General features: G+C 33.8%; 2 protein-coding genes across 5 annotated transcripts; both read right to left on the bottom strand.

Moving 5' to 3' along the window:
• Positions 1-1,298: 1,298 nt before the first annotated feature.
• On the bottom strand, positions 1,299-3,919 carry LOC18044735 (probable RNA-binding protein ARP1). Of its 2 annotated transcripts, none has more exons than XM_024186358.1 (6): positions 3,510-3,919; positions 3,276-3,417; positions 3,016-3,142; positions 2,853-2,898; positions 2,179-2,410; positions 1,299-1,454 (listed from the first exon to the last, which is right to left on the bottom strand). In XM_024186358.1, the coding sequence occupies exons 1-6, from the start codon at positions 3,699-3,701 to the stop codon at positions 1,384-1,386; spliced, it is 810 nt and encodes a 269-aa protein (XP_024042126.1). In that variant the 5' UTR covers positions 3,702-3,919; the 3' UTR covers positions 1,299-1,383. The 2 variants fall into 2 exon arrangements, with proteins under 2 accessions (XP_024042126.1, XP_006436202.1); XM_006436139.2 differs by having other exon boundaries at positions 1,423-1,474.
• Positions 3,920-13,121: 9,202 nt separating this feature from the next.
• On the bottom strand, positions 13,122-17,428 carry LOC18044734 (nuclear transcription factor Y subunit B-10). Of its 3 annotated transcripts, XM_006436137.2 has the most exons (7): positions 17,179-17,427; positions 16,569-16,808; positions 15,902-16,031; positions 15,665-15,670; positions 15,480-15,563; positions 15,287-15,325; positions 13,122-13,309 (listed from the first exon to the last, which is right to left on the bottom strand). In XM_006436137.2, exons 2-7 carry the CDS (start codon positions 16,787-16,789, stop codon positions 13,262-13,264), a joined length of 528 nt encoding a protein of 175 aa, XP_006436200.1. In that variant the 5' UTR covers positions 16,790-16,808; positions 17,179-17,427; the 3' UTR covers positions 13,122-13,261. The 3 variants fall into 3 exon arrangements, with proteins under 3 accessions (XP_006436200.1, XP_024041776.1, XP_024041777.1); XM_024186008.1 differs by lacking the exon at positions 15,287-15,325 and having other exon boundaries at positions 17,179-17,428; XM_024186009.1 differs by lacking the exons at positions 13,122-13,309; positions 15,287-15,325; positions 15,480-15,563; positions 15,665-15,670 and adding an exon at positions 15,699-15,806 and having other exon boundaries at positions 17,179-17,426.
• Positions 17,429-17,785: the final 357 nt, after the last annotated feature.

Here is a 17,785-nt window from a genome sequence, read left to right as displayed (position 1 = left end):
ATGCTTATCCTGTCGTCGTTAATCGTCTCATTCACATGGTCCTACTCTCTATGCTTTCTACACTTCTGCTCTCTTTTTTCTATGCCTGTCCTCTATTCATCCTAGCATCAAATTTTTCTTTGTTTTGTCGCTTTATTCCTTTATCCCTCTTTTAATAATTTTTTTCTAGCGGAACCCGTCCTTTCTCTCCCTCTTACTTCTCTGTCTGTTTCTCCTGTCTTCTTTCTTTTTTTTCTTCACTCAATATGATACTTTCCTTCCTTCCCCACCATCCTTCCCCTCGAGCAAGCAGCGGCAGAGGCGGGGGGGGAGAACCCTTTTTCCGACCCCGGTGAGGAGGAGGGGGGGAGGGGGGGCTTGATGAGATTTGGGGCAGTGAGTCGTGAGGGAGAGAGGGAGAGAGCGTGTGCCGTGAGAGAGAGGTGTTGTGAATGATGCTTGCGAACAGTGCGTGTGTGTTGACAAGTCAATGCGTAACGGTGACAATATGTATGATAAACAAAACGTTGCGTTCGAGGCTTACCGTGGGGCTTAACGTGGTGTGAATGTCATTTTCCTTTAAAATATCCAACTTATATCCGACAATCTAAAGCACAATGGTTGAGTTGACAACTCTTTTGACAAATTGGGTTATAACTTGTAAGGTGGAATCTACACACAAATTGACTCGTTCGCTCTGGACTTGGACTGTAGTCTGTTGGGATCAGTTTTATAAAAGAAATCTAAAGGATTCCACCTTTCATTTTCCAAACGGAGATTCAAAGACTGAAATCAATATGTGTCGCAAAATGTAGAGCACATTCTTTGCCATTTAGATTTTACTTTTCAGGCTATTGCAATTACACATGTACGCACTGATTTTTATAGATACCATGGCAATTTGCACATCAACTTAATGTGCGTGCGGCCACAAACTGCTTCGTTAACTGTGGCCCAAACCCAACTTTATGTGGATAAATTTCAAAGGGAGCCCATTTCAACTTAACTTTTGCCCGTTCGTATTAATGAATTTGAAGCCATGAATCGAAAGCAATAACCCATAAGACATGGGCTAAAGAAAGACATGCATACATATTCATACATGCATGATAAATAACTGCTCCCTTACATTCTTTTTTTTATCGGTTTTCAAGTTCGTTTAATTAATGGTTCACAGCTCAGGCTTAGATGTTAGAGATAGAAAAGAGAATGAAAGAATATCTTCTTATGATCAAACACCTAAGAATAATAATAAATTAAATTTAGAAAGAAAGAAATTAATTAAAAAAGAAAAAGAAAGAAAGAAAGAAAGACGAGCCACAACAGATCAGATAATAATAGTGTTGCTCTGAAGCAGCTTCTTATTCTTCCACCCTTTTCCTTTCTTTGCATGTTATTGCCAACTTAACCAACTTTTTTAAGTCTTAATTGATGATGACGATGGTGATGAGGACCCCTTGCTCCAACTGTAGTACCTACTCCACAGCCAAGCAAACTGTTTCTGTAATATCAGTTTTTATTTTTAATCGTATAATTAGTAATTGCCTCACATGTATCATTATCACCATACACTATCAACAACAAAATTATTTAAGCAACAATTAAAGAGTTGGCAACAAGGCAAAAGCTGTAGAGGTTCTTGAATCTTGATCACGATCTCGACATGGGTTTTCAAAAGTCGCTCATTGCAAGTTGATTATGGCACATGCCCAAGTGCATGCAATTAACATTATGGGATGCAAATATGAAATATCCATCAATATCTTTAGGTCATTGGGTTTTTTGCTAAGGAAAACGTTCATATATTTATCAAACTAAGGCTAAAATGGAAAAGAAAAAAAAATACTTTAACTACAAACTTAAGAAGATATCGTTTATAATTTTTATCCATCAAATCACTTGAAATAGATTATGAATTATTTGAATTTTTCAAAAAAAATTTGTATTAAAAGATAGATGGGGCATGCGAAACGAAAGTGAAACCCACAACAAAAGGATACGTTAGTCATTTTAGGCCATGTGGGTTTCCTAGAGAGGCCAGGCTGGCAAATGGGTCCAAATTCAACCCTGGCCGGGGTCGCGTGACACAATGATGCTGCACGTTCCCCCTTGTGTCTTATTTTAGCCATTTACTAGGTTAGTACATGCAATCAAGTGCGGCCGGTTGTATAATAATAAATCAATGCAACGCTAACGCACCTGTGTTGGGAGCGATTGATGCAGGTTTTGATATGATGGCTGGCACCGTTGTCATGTGGCCCGCAGTGGTTGGTGGGAAGATATGGGCCGGTAGGCCCATTGTCTGTGATTGATGGAAGTGATAAAGAGGGTATATTGGCATCAGTGTATTGGTGGCACCCACGATAGGTTGCCCCGGATACATCTGTGGGAAATGCCCGTTCACGTAGGACCCACCGGTGTAGCTCAGCTTCTGTGTACCATCACCGCAGAGAATACAACAAACGAATTCAATGTTAGAATACGAACACAAATATGAAAGGTGAAACAAAACATAAAATATGACAAAATGTATTTATGACTCTTAATTTGAAATTTGTAACCTAATAGACAAAATATATGTAGTGTAAATGAAACAAGAAAAATAATGAAGAGATGTGATTGAATAGTGATTCTTAACCGTCTGATCTACCCAACGGGTAGCAAGGCCAAGGAGTAATGAATGATTATAATGTAATTAGTGTGGACGATGGGAGTGGGAGATTAACGGTTGAGTGGGTCCTTCATGATTGATCACCAGAATTAATTTTATAATAAACATTACAGAAAAAACTAAAGCCCATGTGATTTTGCATCAGTGGTAGGTCGGTGAGGACACATGAAACCATCATGCGAGTATCGTTCCGTCAACTTACATGTTGATTGTAACTGACATCAGTTGCAATGCAGGTGGGAGAGTACCTGGACAGAAGAAGTAATCCCGTAAGACACAATCCATTTTCATAAAATACACCCCAGCCCAACAAAGAATAATAAACAAGAGAAAAAGTGGGGACACTATTGATATATATTACATACCCATAAAAAGGAACGGCCTGATGATGCTGATGATGATGAAACGGCGTCGCAGGAGTCCCCGCAGGATAGTACCACTGCACATGATTTGCTGGTGCAGATGACGTGGACCTCGGTCCTACATTGGATCCTTCACGAATTTACATCACAATAATGTTTCATATGTATCAGAACAGAACCCCACCAAAAAAAAAAAGTAAAAAAGTAAAAAAAAAAGCACAGAGCAAAATAAGCCCCATGCATCTGAAGCTGCATTGCATTACCTTGTTGAGGAGGGGTGGCGGAAGCCGAGCGCGGGCGGCGTGCGCCGAGAGAAGCCAGATTGCAATTGGCTCGGCGGCCGTTGATGATCGGCGTGGCGTCCTCACAAGCCTTCTTAGCGGCTTCAGGTTCCTTAAACGTAACCTATACATATTTATACACACACACACACATAAATTTTAAGGGCCATTGCATCATGCATGCAGATAATTAATGCAACAAGAAATGAAACATACAAATCCGTAGCCCTTGGATCTGCCGGTGAGCTTGTCTGAGATAATGACGGCCTCGAGGATGTCACCGTACTTGTCAAAGTGTTCCCTCAGGGCTTCTCTGGGAGTCTCCCATGCCAAGCCTCCGACAAAGACTTTGGTCAGTGTCGTGTCACCGAACTGCCCAATATTGCTGCTGCTGCTGTTGCTGCTCATAGCTAAAACCCCTAATAAAACCGAACTGTGGAGGGAGAAATAAAGAGGGCAACTTTAGTTTAGAGTGGGAGAGAAGATACTGAGAGGAAGCAAGAGATATAAGGAGAGAAGATGGGGAATAAAGAAATGGAGAAAAAAAAGAAAAAAACACAGAGGACAGAGAGGCAAATGGTAGACAGATAGACTTTTATTTGGCTTACGACTTGTGAGTTTTTGTGAACGTGATTACATTACATTATACACAAACACAATTACACAAGCACATATATATATATTGACATTTTTTACACTTATGTACGTATAAAATACATTCGTACGTGCTTCTGTTTCTCAGTTGAATATTGTTGTGATTGAGTTTAAACACTCGATTACTGGAGCTATTAACAAAAAGGACACATTGATTACCTTTTTACGATAAAAACTAATTCTATTTTAATGGTTTTATAATTATTACATAAAATTTTTCCTTTTCATATCTATGGTTTTTGGGGTTTTTTTAATGAAAAATAAAAATAAATAGGCGGCTGACAACGTTACCTAGAAACTTCAGGAAAATTACAATGCAACTATACTAGGCATTTTTTTTTCTACTTCCCTTGAATATTCCATTAATTGTTTTAAATTTTAGTACCTGTTCTTTTTGTTTGATTTCATATAAGGATAAATTAATTGCCCATGTTGTTTCTCAGAGAGTAAAAAATATTATGATGTGAATGTATATGTGCATCGCTTATAACGAAATATTTTTCGTGAATTTTGCAAAATTCCATTGAAAATGAAAAACGAGCACGTGGGCCCACGGGCGTAAGGGAAGAAGGTGGTGGTGGTAAATGGCAAAAAAAAATGGAAAAACCGAAGGGCGCTAATACAGGAAAAAAAGACAGCTAAAAAGACCGTACATTCAATTCAATTAAACCTGTGGGACCCACAGATTAATTGCAAACGAACTTAACGTACCCGACGACGTGAACGTGCAGTCCTAAAGAACATGTAGAGTTGGCGAATGTGATGATGATGATACGGCCGGTTGTTTCCGACATCGCCACGTAAGTTTCAGATGTCCTAAAAATATAATCGCCTGCGTGTTACTTCAGATTGCATTGCATGCATATACAAATTATACGATAAAAGCAAAAATTTAAAAAAATAAAATTTACTGAAACAAATAAATGTAAAAGTGAATACATTAAGGTAGTGTTTACTTGTTGGAGTGGGAGTGTAAAGTATGAATTTCCCCTACTCCAGTGTTTACTTACCATAAAAAAAGAAAGAGTGGGAGTGGGAATCCGTGGGTCCCACTTAATTTTAGAGTGGGGAGTGGGATCCCACTCCCATGGGGGGAGGTGGGAGTGGGAATCCACTCCCCCCTCTTCCCATTTTATCTTTATAATTAAAATTAAAATAAATAAATAATATTTAATAAAATAAATAATATCATATTTATTAAAAATAATAATTATATCATATTTATTTTATTAAATTTAATAAAATAAAAATAAATAAATATTATATTTAAATTAATAATATTAAACATTAATTTTAATAAATATTAATTATTTATTTAATTAATAATAATAAATATTTTATTCTAAAAAAATATTAATTTTGTACTATATTATCAATAATAATATTTCATTTGTGTTGCTATTATTAATAATTTTTATTCACATAATTTAAATTAAAATTAATAAAAAATTATGATTTACATAATTAAGAATATTAGTAATTATTATTAATTTATAAATATAATAAAATATTTATTTTATTTTCCAAATATATTTTTTATTAATTTTTTAATTACAAATTATAATTCTGTACATAAGGATAAAATTATAATTTAAAACAATTTATTCCCAATCCAAGACAAAGTAAACAAATAATTGGGATTCTGATTGACAATCTATACTTTCATTTAGTCTAAGTAAACACCATACTCTCACTCCCACTTCACACTCCTAATCCAAGGATTCCCACTCCTCAAGATTTACACTCCAATCCAAAAAGTAAACGCAGCATAAGTCAGGTTTACTAAGTGACAAAATGCTTAGAACAAATATCAACTTGATATTTTACACATTTTTGGCAATCAATTTGTAGCACGCCTTATTTATTAAATGATACATGCTAATTATACAGTTATGTAGCAACTTAATACTTGTGATAAATATTAATTTTACTTTTTAAATATTTAAAAAATAAATAAAGAGTATGCTAAGTAAATGAAATTTAAAATAAGTATTAAAAATATGTTAAACAGGTGACACGAACATAACACAATTAATAAATAAAAAATAATAGCGCTTAAAATTTTGGACATAATTAAGAAATAACTCTTAATAACCAAATCTAAATTATCACCTCTGCATTAAATGATTCAAACTCCTAGTTTTTATTAATCATTTGCGTGTTTTAATGTGAAAGTGTTTTTACTGTATTTCCATATATATTATAGTATATACCATTTGGCATAGTTGAGACAAGTGAGACGCATAAATGCCACCTCAACAACTCGTTATTTTTTTTAATACTGATTGTACATTAAATTACTATATTATACATATATTTATAGTTATTATTAGAACAGATATTATATTAATATTTACAATCAAATATATAAATGAGACTTATATTATTACATTAATTATATAAAATACATACCCATACATATCAAGAAATTTAAACCTCAACAATTAACACAGAGGCCCAGATAAAAGCAACGTGGCAAAAGGAGATTTGCCGACAATGACATGGCATCTAACAGAGTACTGTAGAGCATTTGGTGGTTATTTAAGTAAAAAGGATTTTGGAAGGAACGAAAGGGTCAAAGTCAGATGAAGGCAGCAGATCTTACAGTATTTCTGCTCGATCACGTGGACCCACTCAGCCTTCAGTGTGGCGTGGGCCCCACTTTAATGTCCTTCCGTCCTCAGCCTCTGCTGCTAAGTGCTAAATGCTAATTTTCAGTCGTCTGCAGTCGTCAAGTCAATGTTGAAGATTAAATAAGTCATTTTATTTTTATTTATAAAAATTTAAATTTTAAATTTTTAAGATAAGGGGTTAAAATTTTTTTAAAATATTTTTTTCTTAAAAATATTAAAATATTTAAAATATTTTTTCTTTATTTTATAATTTTATTTCATTTATTTTCTAACATAATTTTTTTAAAAAATTTATTAAAATAATTTTATAATTTTTAATAACAAAGTTCTCGTTAACAATTAAATAACTTAAATTATTTTAATACAATCTATACTTAAATAAGTTTTATTTGAACAATTATATCGAAATGAACTATATAAGTCTATTGATAATTTTCATCAATAGCTATCTAGTATATCTCTCTTAATGTCAATTTTTCCAGGATAATAACACTTCAATTAATTATTTATTAAAAAAACACTTCTATATATATTGTTCTTATATAAGTCCTCTAAGGACCAATTTGATAATGTTGTACCTTTTAAAATTATTGTGATTAATTGTGCTGTAAAAATAATCAGCCGTAAAGAGAATTTGTTAAATGTTTGGTAAATTTTATTTTTAAAAATGCTGTGAATTTTAAAAATAGTTTTATGTGTTTAGTAAATCTTACTGTTAAATTGTTACAAGAATATAAATGACTAAATTAGATATAATATTGAATACAATTTATTTAAACATCTATTAACATGTACATTTTTGTGTGTGTACATATAATAATTGATAACTAAAATAAGTATTTTATATTATTAATTTTTTTATTTTATTATCTCAACATAATTGGTAATAATAATAATCTCTTTAAAGTTAGTAAGGATAATTTTATTCTCTTAATGATTTTATTTCCTAATTAATAAAGATAATTTTAGATTTTTATAATATATATATATATATGAGGATATATATAGAATTGTATTAAGTATAAAATTGATTCTTAAAATTAGATTTTGAAAAATTACTCATTTCGTGCTTTTCAGAATCTATTGTAGGATGAGGTGATTTTGCAAAAAGTGATTCTAAAAATTTTTACCAAACACCAAAATTTGTTTTTCGCTTTTCAAATCACTTTTGAGCCTCCTAAAAGCAGTTTCAAATGAGTCTTATATGCCAAAATAAGTACAAATTTAGTATGACTTATCTAACAAACATGAGTGTTTATTTAATTCCAAAAGTTCTTTTCAAAAATTTTTATGCTACTTGGATGCATCTTGAGTAGAGCTTTTGAGAATTAATAGCAAAGCTCAAAGTTGAGTCTTTAGAAATAAATGTTGGAAAACTTTTTAGAAAGTTAAATTGTCTCAAAGCCCATTATTTATTTTACAATATTATTTCATTTATTTCAAAACCTAACTTTAGAAATTTATCTATTTAGATAATTTATAATTTTTTTTAGAAATTCTCCTTGACAATTATATAACTATTTTTTTATATAAAAGTTTTATTTAAATAAACTCTAATTGAAAAATTATATCAAACGGAGGCTAAGTGATTTTTAAGTAGTTTTATTCAATTGGCCGTCGGTGTTCAAATTCGCAGAGAGGTAGCAGCTGAAAAACTGATTTAAGCTTTACATACCCCATCTTCTTTAAAAGGGTCAAGAGAGATGAATGACTACAATCCACGTTAATGGTTCTATTGATTGATTTTTTTCGAACAAATATTTTAGTTAAGAAAGAGAATTGTCATTAAAGGAAAAAAAAAAAAGACAAATAGATTGTTATTGTTGACTATTATGAGGGGTCCAATAGAATGTTCCTTTTAGTAATACGATGCTTAGGAATCAAGAAAATTGAGTCCATCATGCAACTGGTATGAAGTGTTTTTCACAAAGTTTCATATTAATTTGAATAACAATCGGAGAATTCTAAGAAAGTGATTGTTGATAATTGATGATTGATAATTTGATTTGCACGCACATCGGTTTGTGGTGCTGTCCCATTTGGTGCTTGTTGTTTCACATCACCATGTGATTTCGAAGAAAATTGAAGGCACCAATCAAGGAGCCGGCCGGCTGGGCCTAAATTAATTGAAGCCACGTTTGCTTCCTTAATGACTTGGCTGATAACGTATGCCAACGCGGTTTAATTTGTTAATTGGATTCCATGACGATTGAATTGTTGATCTTGTTTTGGGATTTGCCCAAACTTTATTTTCAACTATATATATTTCTTTTCATGATCCACGTTTGTTAATTACTTTTGATTTGCATCATTGCCTCTAGAAAATTCTCTCACTTACACGGTCGCGTAAAATTTTTAACATAAAATTCAAACGAGATTGACGTGCAGTTGGTGAAAATAAGTAGAGATACGAGAATATTGGTGTTTTGGTTCATTTTTCAGAATATCAAGATTAACCTTCTAATTGGTTCAAATTCTGTGAAGTAAAACGACACTTACCTCTAATATATATTTACAAGAAATTGATACAGTGAATAGTTTTACCTGTTACATAATCAATAGTTACACATGTGACGTGATTTTATAATAACTTGTGATCCCGGACTTACAGATTATCTAGATGGTATAACATAAGTAAAGTCACCTACTACTTAAATATTCATTTTTTATACTCAAATTTATATATTAATAAATTCTTTAAAAAAATGAGAGGAAACAAAAGACGACATAAAAGATTATGTTTTCCCTATCCTCAATTATCATACAATAGTAATGTTACGGCTCATAAGACATAAAACTTCTAAAGAGTGAACGAATAAAATTATAACATTTGTTTGGGGAAGAAGTGGAAGGCCCAATAATAAAGTGCTACGTGTTGATATTAAGTTTTATAATAAAAAAATAGGCCATCAAAAAGATTTTGGGTTATGCTGGGTATCCCAAGTATTTTGAAGGGTACTTGGGATACACTACGCAAGGGTAGAAAGGTCAAAAAAAAAAAATTCAAAGAAGGTATCGGGTAATAAAAGATTTCTAATTCTGAAAAAAGAATCAGCGAGAGAACATTATGTTAAAAAAGAGGGAACAACAACTTGTCACACCTGCAAATACGCCAAAAAAAGTTGTTAGTAGGATAGTTGGAATCACCTGTCCAGTCCTCTCATGCCATGCCTGCAAATCCCCAACAGTTGCATTAAAGTTATGTCGGACCACCCATCTACTCCTAACATAAGTTAATATGTATGCACCTCAAACTTATTCTCCGCGCATGTCCTGATATACCCAAATGGTCACACGTGTGAAAGACAAAAATATCTTTGACACGCCAGTAAAGAATGCCAGGTGGCATGGCAGTCCGGATACTCCTTATAAAATGGCCAGCTTTTATTTTTATCAATATAACCAACACACACACCACAAAGGTTGAAGTTTCTTCCGCTTCCAGCCATCGTTTTTGAGAGCATGCTAGCTCTCTAACTTGATATAACCCAAATTTGACTTGAGGGTCAAAGCGTGGTTGCTGGCCATCCCGACTGCACCTCTAACGTTTTTTTCATTGTTTTGCAGGCTAAGGTGACTTGGCAAGCTCTTTGAGACCAAATCCAAACCTCTCACCATATTTATCATCCTCACACTCTTCCTTCAACGCATAAACCAAAACAATATGTACACCCCAACCAAGTGAGGCACTCTAAGTCCCAACAAAAATAAATTCATTATTCTCAGTTAAGTTTTGGAGCTTTCACTCACACATCCAAAATCTACTAAAAACAACATTAATGTCCACTATAATAACATACATTTTGAGTTATAATTTTTTAGATAAATCTTGTACATACACACACATAATAATAATAATAATAATAATAAAGTTTTAATTGTAACGGCGATATCTCCTAAAAGAAAACATAATCATTGATCCTATTCCTTTCTCAGCAGTATAAACTCATTGACATTTTGAATTCGAAGTAGAAGTCAGTCAAATAAATTTATTAGCTTTTTGATCAAATCCTTATTAAACTGTATCATTTGAGAACTATTTAGGAACTTAGATTTTACACTGATCGGATATGTTATTAAAAAAAAATAAAGTAGTCTTTGTTTTTTGAACTATACCATAATAATAAAAGTACTTATTTGATTGTTCGATAAAGTAATAAAAATATAGTTTAAGATACTCTTTAAAAAGCTTAGGCAGAATAAAGCGAGTCGAGGCACACTGCACACAGCCAAGAAATGGATGCAGTCAAAGGTTTCCGTTGACTGTGTCAGACACCAAAGCAAAATGATCAATCGAGTAATTAGGTGCGTGATTTTACATTGACTAAATAAAGTCCTCAAAGAAAATCGATAATTCTATTTTTTTTTTCACCGAATAAATTGTTGGGAAAGTCTCAAGTGATGTTGCGTCATCACCCCATCATCAATTATTATATCATCACATATTTACTTTTAATTATTTTAAATTTATTGATGAGAGTACTTGTTGACATCTACTTAGACAGTATGTGATGATGCACAGTTAACAAATAACTCATGCGAAGAGAAGTTTGACTCCCCACTCATGCATGCACTAGTTGAAGTTAATTTATTTTCAGATGTTTTTGGAAGTAAATTCGATCAGTTTTGAGCCCTTACATCCGAAACGGATTCTCAGTTTTAAAATTTATAATTTAAAGTGTGAAAAAACTCACGAGGAAAATAAGAGTTGTAAACTTTGACATTTGTGATTATAAGCTTTTTGGTTTTTAGAGTTACACCAAATACCTACAAAAGTATCTCCAGATGACAATAAAAATCCCATAATTAAATTCATATTGTGAGGCAAGAAATTGGTACATGCATGAAGACAAGTGCGTTTCATGTGCATGTATATAAATTCATTAGCTAGCTCGCTCGTGAAGTTTTTATGTGTGTGTGTGTGTGTGTGTGTGTGTGTTACTTAAAAACTGAAATTATAAAACAAGAGAATAAAGGAGGAAGCATGGTGGCGATGGCTTGGTGATATATTGCTTTATTAATCATTTCACGTTGACATATTGATTCCGCTCAACGTTTCTCACTGGCGCTGCGAATGAAAGCACTTTTTTTGTATTTGCAAGCTCAACAAGACCACAAAGCAATGGGCACGTGAGGTGAGGGTGGCCAGGCCAGGTCACAAATCTTGATCGATCCTCCTCTCCACTCTCTGCAAACTAAAACGTGGCCAGCTGTAATACTGCAGGCATCAAAACCATTTCCCTTATCTATTTGGTCTTGGGATTTAATACCAAAAATATATGCAGAAACTTTGACCATCAATGAATGTCGAACATGGTGATAAAGAAAAAAAAAAAAAGGAGTTATTATTGAATTGTGTTGAGGGAGGGCCTCAAATGGGGGTCATACATACTCATAGTGAGTGGTGTGAACTGGACACTCCCACTCTCATGGGGTCTAAGTTGGCAAAAAAGAACACCCACCCCACCTGCTCTCTGTTTAACATAATTGTATATAACACCATCCATCCATCCATCCATCCATACATACATACATACATACAAGCATGCAACAAAAATTGGTGTTGATGTTTGGTGATGGTGGTTGAGCTGGCGAGCTCGTGCAAACAACAAATGATGGTCACGTCGTGGGGAGAGTGGACAGGACAGGATGAGTACATGAGACACTAGATAATTAAATTAGTAACTAGTTGTGACTTCTTGTACTACTACTACTACTACTACTGCTGCGCACACAACACGCTCGCTTGGAAATCTCTCTCTCTCTCTGTGTCTATTACTCTATTATCACAACTCACGTGCTTCTAACGTGGTACCCTTTCTTCCAGTGACGAAAAAAACAAGTGTCACGCGCGGGTTGCCTACTACTACCTTGATTGAGAGAGTTGTGAGTTGTTGATTCGAACAATTGGCCACATATATATGTTCGTAGCGTTTGGTGCCCTTTATTGAAACGTTGGTTGAGTGAGCTCACTTGCATGCTGATGCTGGTCGCCTTGGGTTTTCAATAACCCAATAAATAAATACATTCATTGTTGCAGTTTAAAATGCACAATTTGTTGAATAATCATATTGTATACGACCACTTGCTAGTCGAGTGATTTATAAGATTTGCTGAGAAATGAAAAGACTTGCTGAGATATTTCCGCAGAAAGTACTAAACAGTTTTAAACACACCTAAATTTCCATGCTGCTGCTGAGAAAACCTACTATGGAGATATGAAAAATTATTTAACATTATTGCTTATCAGCAAAGACTGACAATCGTTTCCCAACCTGTTAAATTGATTTGCTGCCTGTAGTCTTTATGCAGAGGAGATTAGAAGATGCTACCAAATTACATGACTTCAAAATGCCCAACCAGAATTCTCAGTACATCATTAGCTTTTTCTTCATATGTTTCATGCAATCATCTATTAAATAAAGAGTCAAATTTACAGCACTAATCATCGGACTACCACAGTTGTTTTGTTGATAAGGGCACGTAGAAGACAAAGCGAAGGGAAAAAAATCCGAATCACCATCACCCTCAACAACAAACATAAAAGGAAAAAAATCTGAAAAAATATAGAACTTCAGATCAAGCAGATAAGTTAATATCAAAGATGCTATAGGTGTTGAAACTAAACAATTTGAGCAACCCTAAAATCATAAAATATGTGACAGTGAAGCTAGAAACCACTTATTCATTTCCCTGCATGGATGGAACAATCATATGCTGCCCCTGTGCCTGTCAAATTGCATGAAACCAACACAATTAGAATCCAATGCAACACCAAATTCCAGTACAAGCCCTTCCCCTGTTTGTTCCCTTACAACAAAAAGAAAAAGAAAGCGATGGACCAATTTCTGTTTCACAACTCAAAATTTTTTCACAAAGCAGCGTGGTAGACAAATGTTAAAAAAATAAAGTCACCACTGGAGTGAATAAACAAATGGAAGGTCATTTGCACAATCCCCCCACCCCTCCCCCAAACAAAAAAAAATGGGAGAAACAAGAAACAATACATAAAAAATTCCAAGCATAAGCCTTTTAACTACACTAGGTATCTCCAACATCAAGTAACTTCGGCACGCACTTATCCATAATTCCATCACAAACCAGATTGTGGTTTGAAACAGACTATCAGTATGAATCATGCCCCTTCAGCTGTACCGTATTTGGCATAAATTGAGAATTAATTATGTTTTTTATGGGAAGAACATTCAGCAAAATTGACTCATAGTCAAGTAGGTCCTGAATAACTTTTATGTACTGAAGCATCATAGCTGCTAGTTAACATACAAAGAAAAGGCCTTATCCACACCAGATTTAGACTAATCCATAACTTTACCACTATGATGACTCATCCATTCCAACAGCATAACAGCCCAAACGAGTTTCGAACAGAACTTAACAAGGAATTAATGTTAATCTACTTGTATCTACTATCCATGAGAGGAACAATTCAAGTATTCAACTTCAAAATTAGGGGTGGCAATTTGGGTTAGGATTTGTTTATTTGATTTGATTCGAAACGAATTAAATGGGTTTGGGTTTGAAAAAATTGATTCATTTAATAAATGGGTGAATTCGATTCGATAATTAAATGAATCGAATCCGGGTTTGAAGACATTGATTCGTTTATTCGTTTAAGATTCGTTTAATAAATGAGTTATAAACGAACCGAATACAATCTATTTGTTTATTATTCGTTTAATCAAATTACTTATTTATTCTTAAATATTTATGAAAATTTTTAAAATTTGAAGGTTAATCTAGTGATTATAAATAATAATAAGACAATATATAAATGAGATGAAAAATTTTATGGTTTAGATTAGTTATTTAATTTTTGTAAACGAATTCATATTCAATTCGATTTGTTAATAAACGAATTTGGATTCGATTCGATTTGTTTATTAATTCTATTAAACGAACTAAACGAATCGAACCGAATATTCGTTTAATAAATAAATCGAATCCGAATTCACAAAACTTTGATCCAATTCGTTTAGGATTCGATTATTCGTTTTGCCACCCCTAGCTTCAATAGGTGATACACTAGAGTCTATATCAGTCTTTAGTTGACGCAAAGATCAGACGCCTCCTAATAGGCATTGCTCATCAGTTATTTATAATAAGAAGGCTTAAGCAGCTAAAGTCCATACTTTCTCATTTAGAAAAGAGAAAAACAGAAAAGAATATAGATTGAGAAATTTCGACAATTTTAGAAAGAGCAATGTGTTAAAGTGTTCAACCTTTTTCTCTTACAAAAACTATGCATGTTATCTTTTTACATGATGCAGATGAGACCAGCACTCGCACAATTCCCAGCAGTAGAGAAATCAACATTAGCAAAAGAATTATTCTCAGCACAAATAAGCCAATACACAAAAGGGTCTCAGGCACAAGTCTCAAATTATATATCTGGGGTCTAGGTGAACATGACCATATAGGGTTACTTTGTAGACCTATACTCCTTTGCACAAACGTTTGATGTATAGGGTTAACAAACAACCAAGGTATGGAGAGATATAACTTGAATTCGGATGCAATTTGAAACACAAATTAACCTATGACATTCCTATTTAAAGAAACCACAAGCAGATTGAAAATGAGCGACCAATATGCAAACCAAACAATATGTCATCTCCAACTTTTAATAATTTTCTATTTTCAGTTTGTTAATAAGAAACTGATCAAATGCAAAAGAGAGAAAGTTACATGGGGATTAGCATAGTTGAGTGGACCCTGAAGAGCATACTGCAGAAAAATTTACCACAATGAGAAATAAAATAAAGTAAGCATAAGATCAAAATTTATTTAACCAGAACAAAAGAACTCCACCAGTAAAGAAAAAATTGAACCCCTAAAAGGAATTCCAAAGTGGAATCATATGAATTATGTAGTGTTGCACCTGTGCATTTTGGCCAGGCAGAGCTCCAATCGTGTCCCTTTTAGCAGATCCATCCCCACCCCTAGCAGATCCTTTGGTGTCACCCTGTCAAAATTCAATTTGTTGGCTTCATAACTTTACAAGGCAGGAAATAAAGGCTATATAAATTAAATGATAAATGATCAGGAGTAAGAGAGTTTTGTTACCTCCATCTATGACAATGTGATTATTGCAAGATTTAGTCCCCAAAAGAAACAAAAAAGCAATAATTGTCAGAAATTTTCAGGAAACACACTTCTCAAGGCATTGCACAAAAAGCCAACAAAAAGTCAATGATGCATTCGGTTACTATCAAATAAAAGCAAGGAAAGTTCAGAGTTCGAAGAGAACAGGAATCAATGAAGCTAAAGGAAAGGAGGAGCCAGAAGTGAAAGAAATCTTACCTCCCTGTACCTCATAAGGTATGCCTTAAGAGGATCAATATAATCTTCAAAACCCAGAGTTGCCATTGCCCAGAGCAAATCATCCCCATTAATTGTCTTCCTCTTCTCCTTCTGACACTTATCACTCGCCCTACAGGACAAAAATGAAAAACCTATTTCAAGAAACCGAATCAGATCTTCCAATAAAACAACTGCAAACAAACAAACCACATTCCACAAAACAAAAGCCAGCTCCTGGAAGCATCAAACACAATTCGCAAGACAAATTTTCACTTTCAACAACACCATTCACCCAGTCCACAAAATAAAATCCCTTTTATTAAAATCAACGACATCTTTATCCAACCAAACAAAATCTAACTTCCCAAAACAATTATCAAGTTCGACAAAAACAAAATCCCTCATTTGAAAAAAAAAATCCAGTCGATAAAATGAAAAAAAACAAAAAAAAACCACTTTCCAAAGCTGACACCTTCCACCAAACTATAGGACCTTTATTTTCCAAAACACCATCACATTCTCAAATCAAAATCGAGCCAGCTACACACTTTCCAAACACACCAATTCGCTGTTATAAAATTGACCAACCAATTATCACCAAAAAGAAAACAGTATTAATAATAAATAAAAGCAATTAACAGAAATAGAATTGAATTGCATTACATACTCGCTGGTAATGAAGCTGATGAACTCAGAGACACATTCCTGTACAGTATCCTTAGCATCCTTAGCGATCTTGCCATTAGCAGGCAAAGCCTTCTTCATGATCCTGCTAATGTTAGCTATTGGCAAATACCTGTCCTGCTCTCTCACTCCCCCAGCGTGCGGGCTCTGCTCTCCCCCGCTCTCGTGGCTACCTCCCGCCGGACTCGTCGGTGCTTCCGCCATCTCCGACCAATAAAATCCCCTAAAAAATATCACAAAAAAAAACCGACTCATCAAAAATAACTCAAAAACGCGATCCCTAGATTGCACATGCATCATGCATCATGCATCATGTATGTACACGTGATTCACACATACATGCATATATATAACATAAAAAATAACAACGAATGATCCCTCGATCTTTCCGCCATCAGATACACACACACACATACAAAACATACACACATAATCATAAACATCCTTGCGCATAATCAATTATTACCATGGATGTATACATATTTTATACAAAACTTAAAATTTAAAACATGAAACTAAAATATTGAAATAATGAAGATTTAAAAAAAATCATCGTAAGATAAACTTGTGATCATATAAAGAGAGCGAGATACCAGAGTTTTTGTATTTGGCGCGCGAGTTTGGAGAAGGGGGGAGAGGGAGGTGGCGATTGGTTATGAATTATGATTTGTTTATTTTTAATAGTTTTTTTTTTTGGTTTAATTTGATTTGATTTTGGTTTTGGTTTTTAAGGAGAAAGAAAATCTGACGATGGAGAAGAGAGGGAGGGAGAGATGCGAGGATGATGACGATGGTGATCTCGTAGATCTTTTGGGTTGTTTGGGGAGTGGTGTTTTATGGATCAGAGCCGTTGGATTGGCTGATTTATTGATGCGGGTCCCTACGTTTTTTACATACAGAGGCGGTCCCACACACGTTTCTTGTGCTTGTTTTACTGGAAAAGTGAAGTGACCAATCAATGTGAACGAAAAACAAAAACGTGACCAGTCACCTCTTTTTTTTTTTTTTTTTTTTTTGGCCCTTTTTTACCGGACTCTGATTTTTCTCTCTCTCTCTTTTTTTATTTAAAATTTTCAAACATGGACAAGACAAAATGAAGTCACCGACAGTAAAATGAAAACACTGTTTCTGAGCTGAAGTGATTTTTTTTTCGTTCCGAAATATTCATCTTTAATAAAAATTTTCTTTTCCTTGTAATAT

This window comes from Citrus clementina, unplaced genomic scaffold, assembly GCF_000493195.1.
Source record: "Citrus clementina cultivar Clemenules unplaced genomic scaffold, Citrus_clementina_v1.0 scaffold_4, whole genome shotgun sequence".
Classification (NCBI taxonomy): Eukaryota; Viridiplantae; Streptophyta; class Magnoliopsida; order Sapindales; family Rutaceae; genus Citrus; species Citrus x clementina.
The sequence above is the reverse complement of the archived record's forward strand: the minus strand, read 5'-3'. Positions and strand labels throughout refer to the sequence as shown.

Excerpts from the sequence above, each read along its gene's own strand:
- LOC18044734 (XM_006436137.2), bottom strand. The coding sequence starts at position 16,789 with ATGGCGGAAGCACCGACGAGTCCGGCGGGAGGTAGCCACGAGAGCGGG. Across the intron at positions 16,032-16,568 it reads ATCAGCTTCATTACCAGCGA|GGCGAGTGATAAGTGTCAGA; the intron begins GTATGTAATGCA and ends TTTGTCCTGTAG. Across the intron at positions 13,310-15,286 it reads TCAACTATGCTAATCCCCAT|GCACAGGGGCAGCATATGAT; the intron begins GTAACTTTCTCT and ends GCAATTTGACAG.
- LOC18044735 (XM_024186358.1), bottom strand. The coding sequence starts at position 3,701 with ATGAGCAGCAACAGCAGCAGCAGCAATATTGGGCAGTTCGGTGACACG. Across the intron at positions 3,418-3,509 it reads GATCCAAGGGCTACGGATTT|GTTACGTTTAAGGAACCTGA; the intron begins GTATGTTTCATT and ends AAATATGTATAG. Across the intron at positions 1,455-2,178 it reads ATCAATCGCTCCCAACACAG|GTACTACAGTTGGAGCAAGG; the intron begins GTGCGTTAGCGT and ends GCTGTGGAGTAG.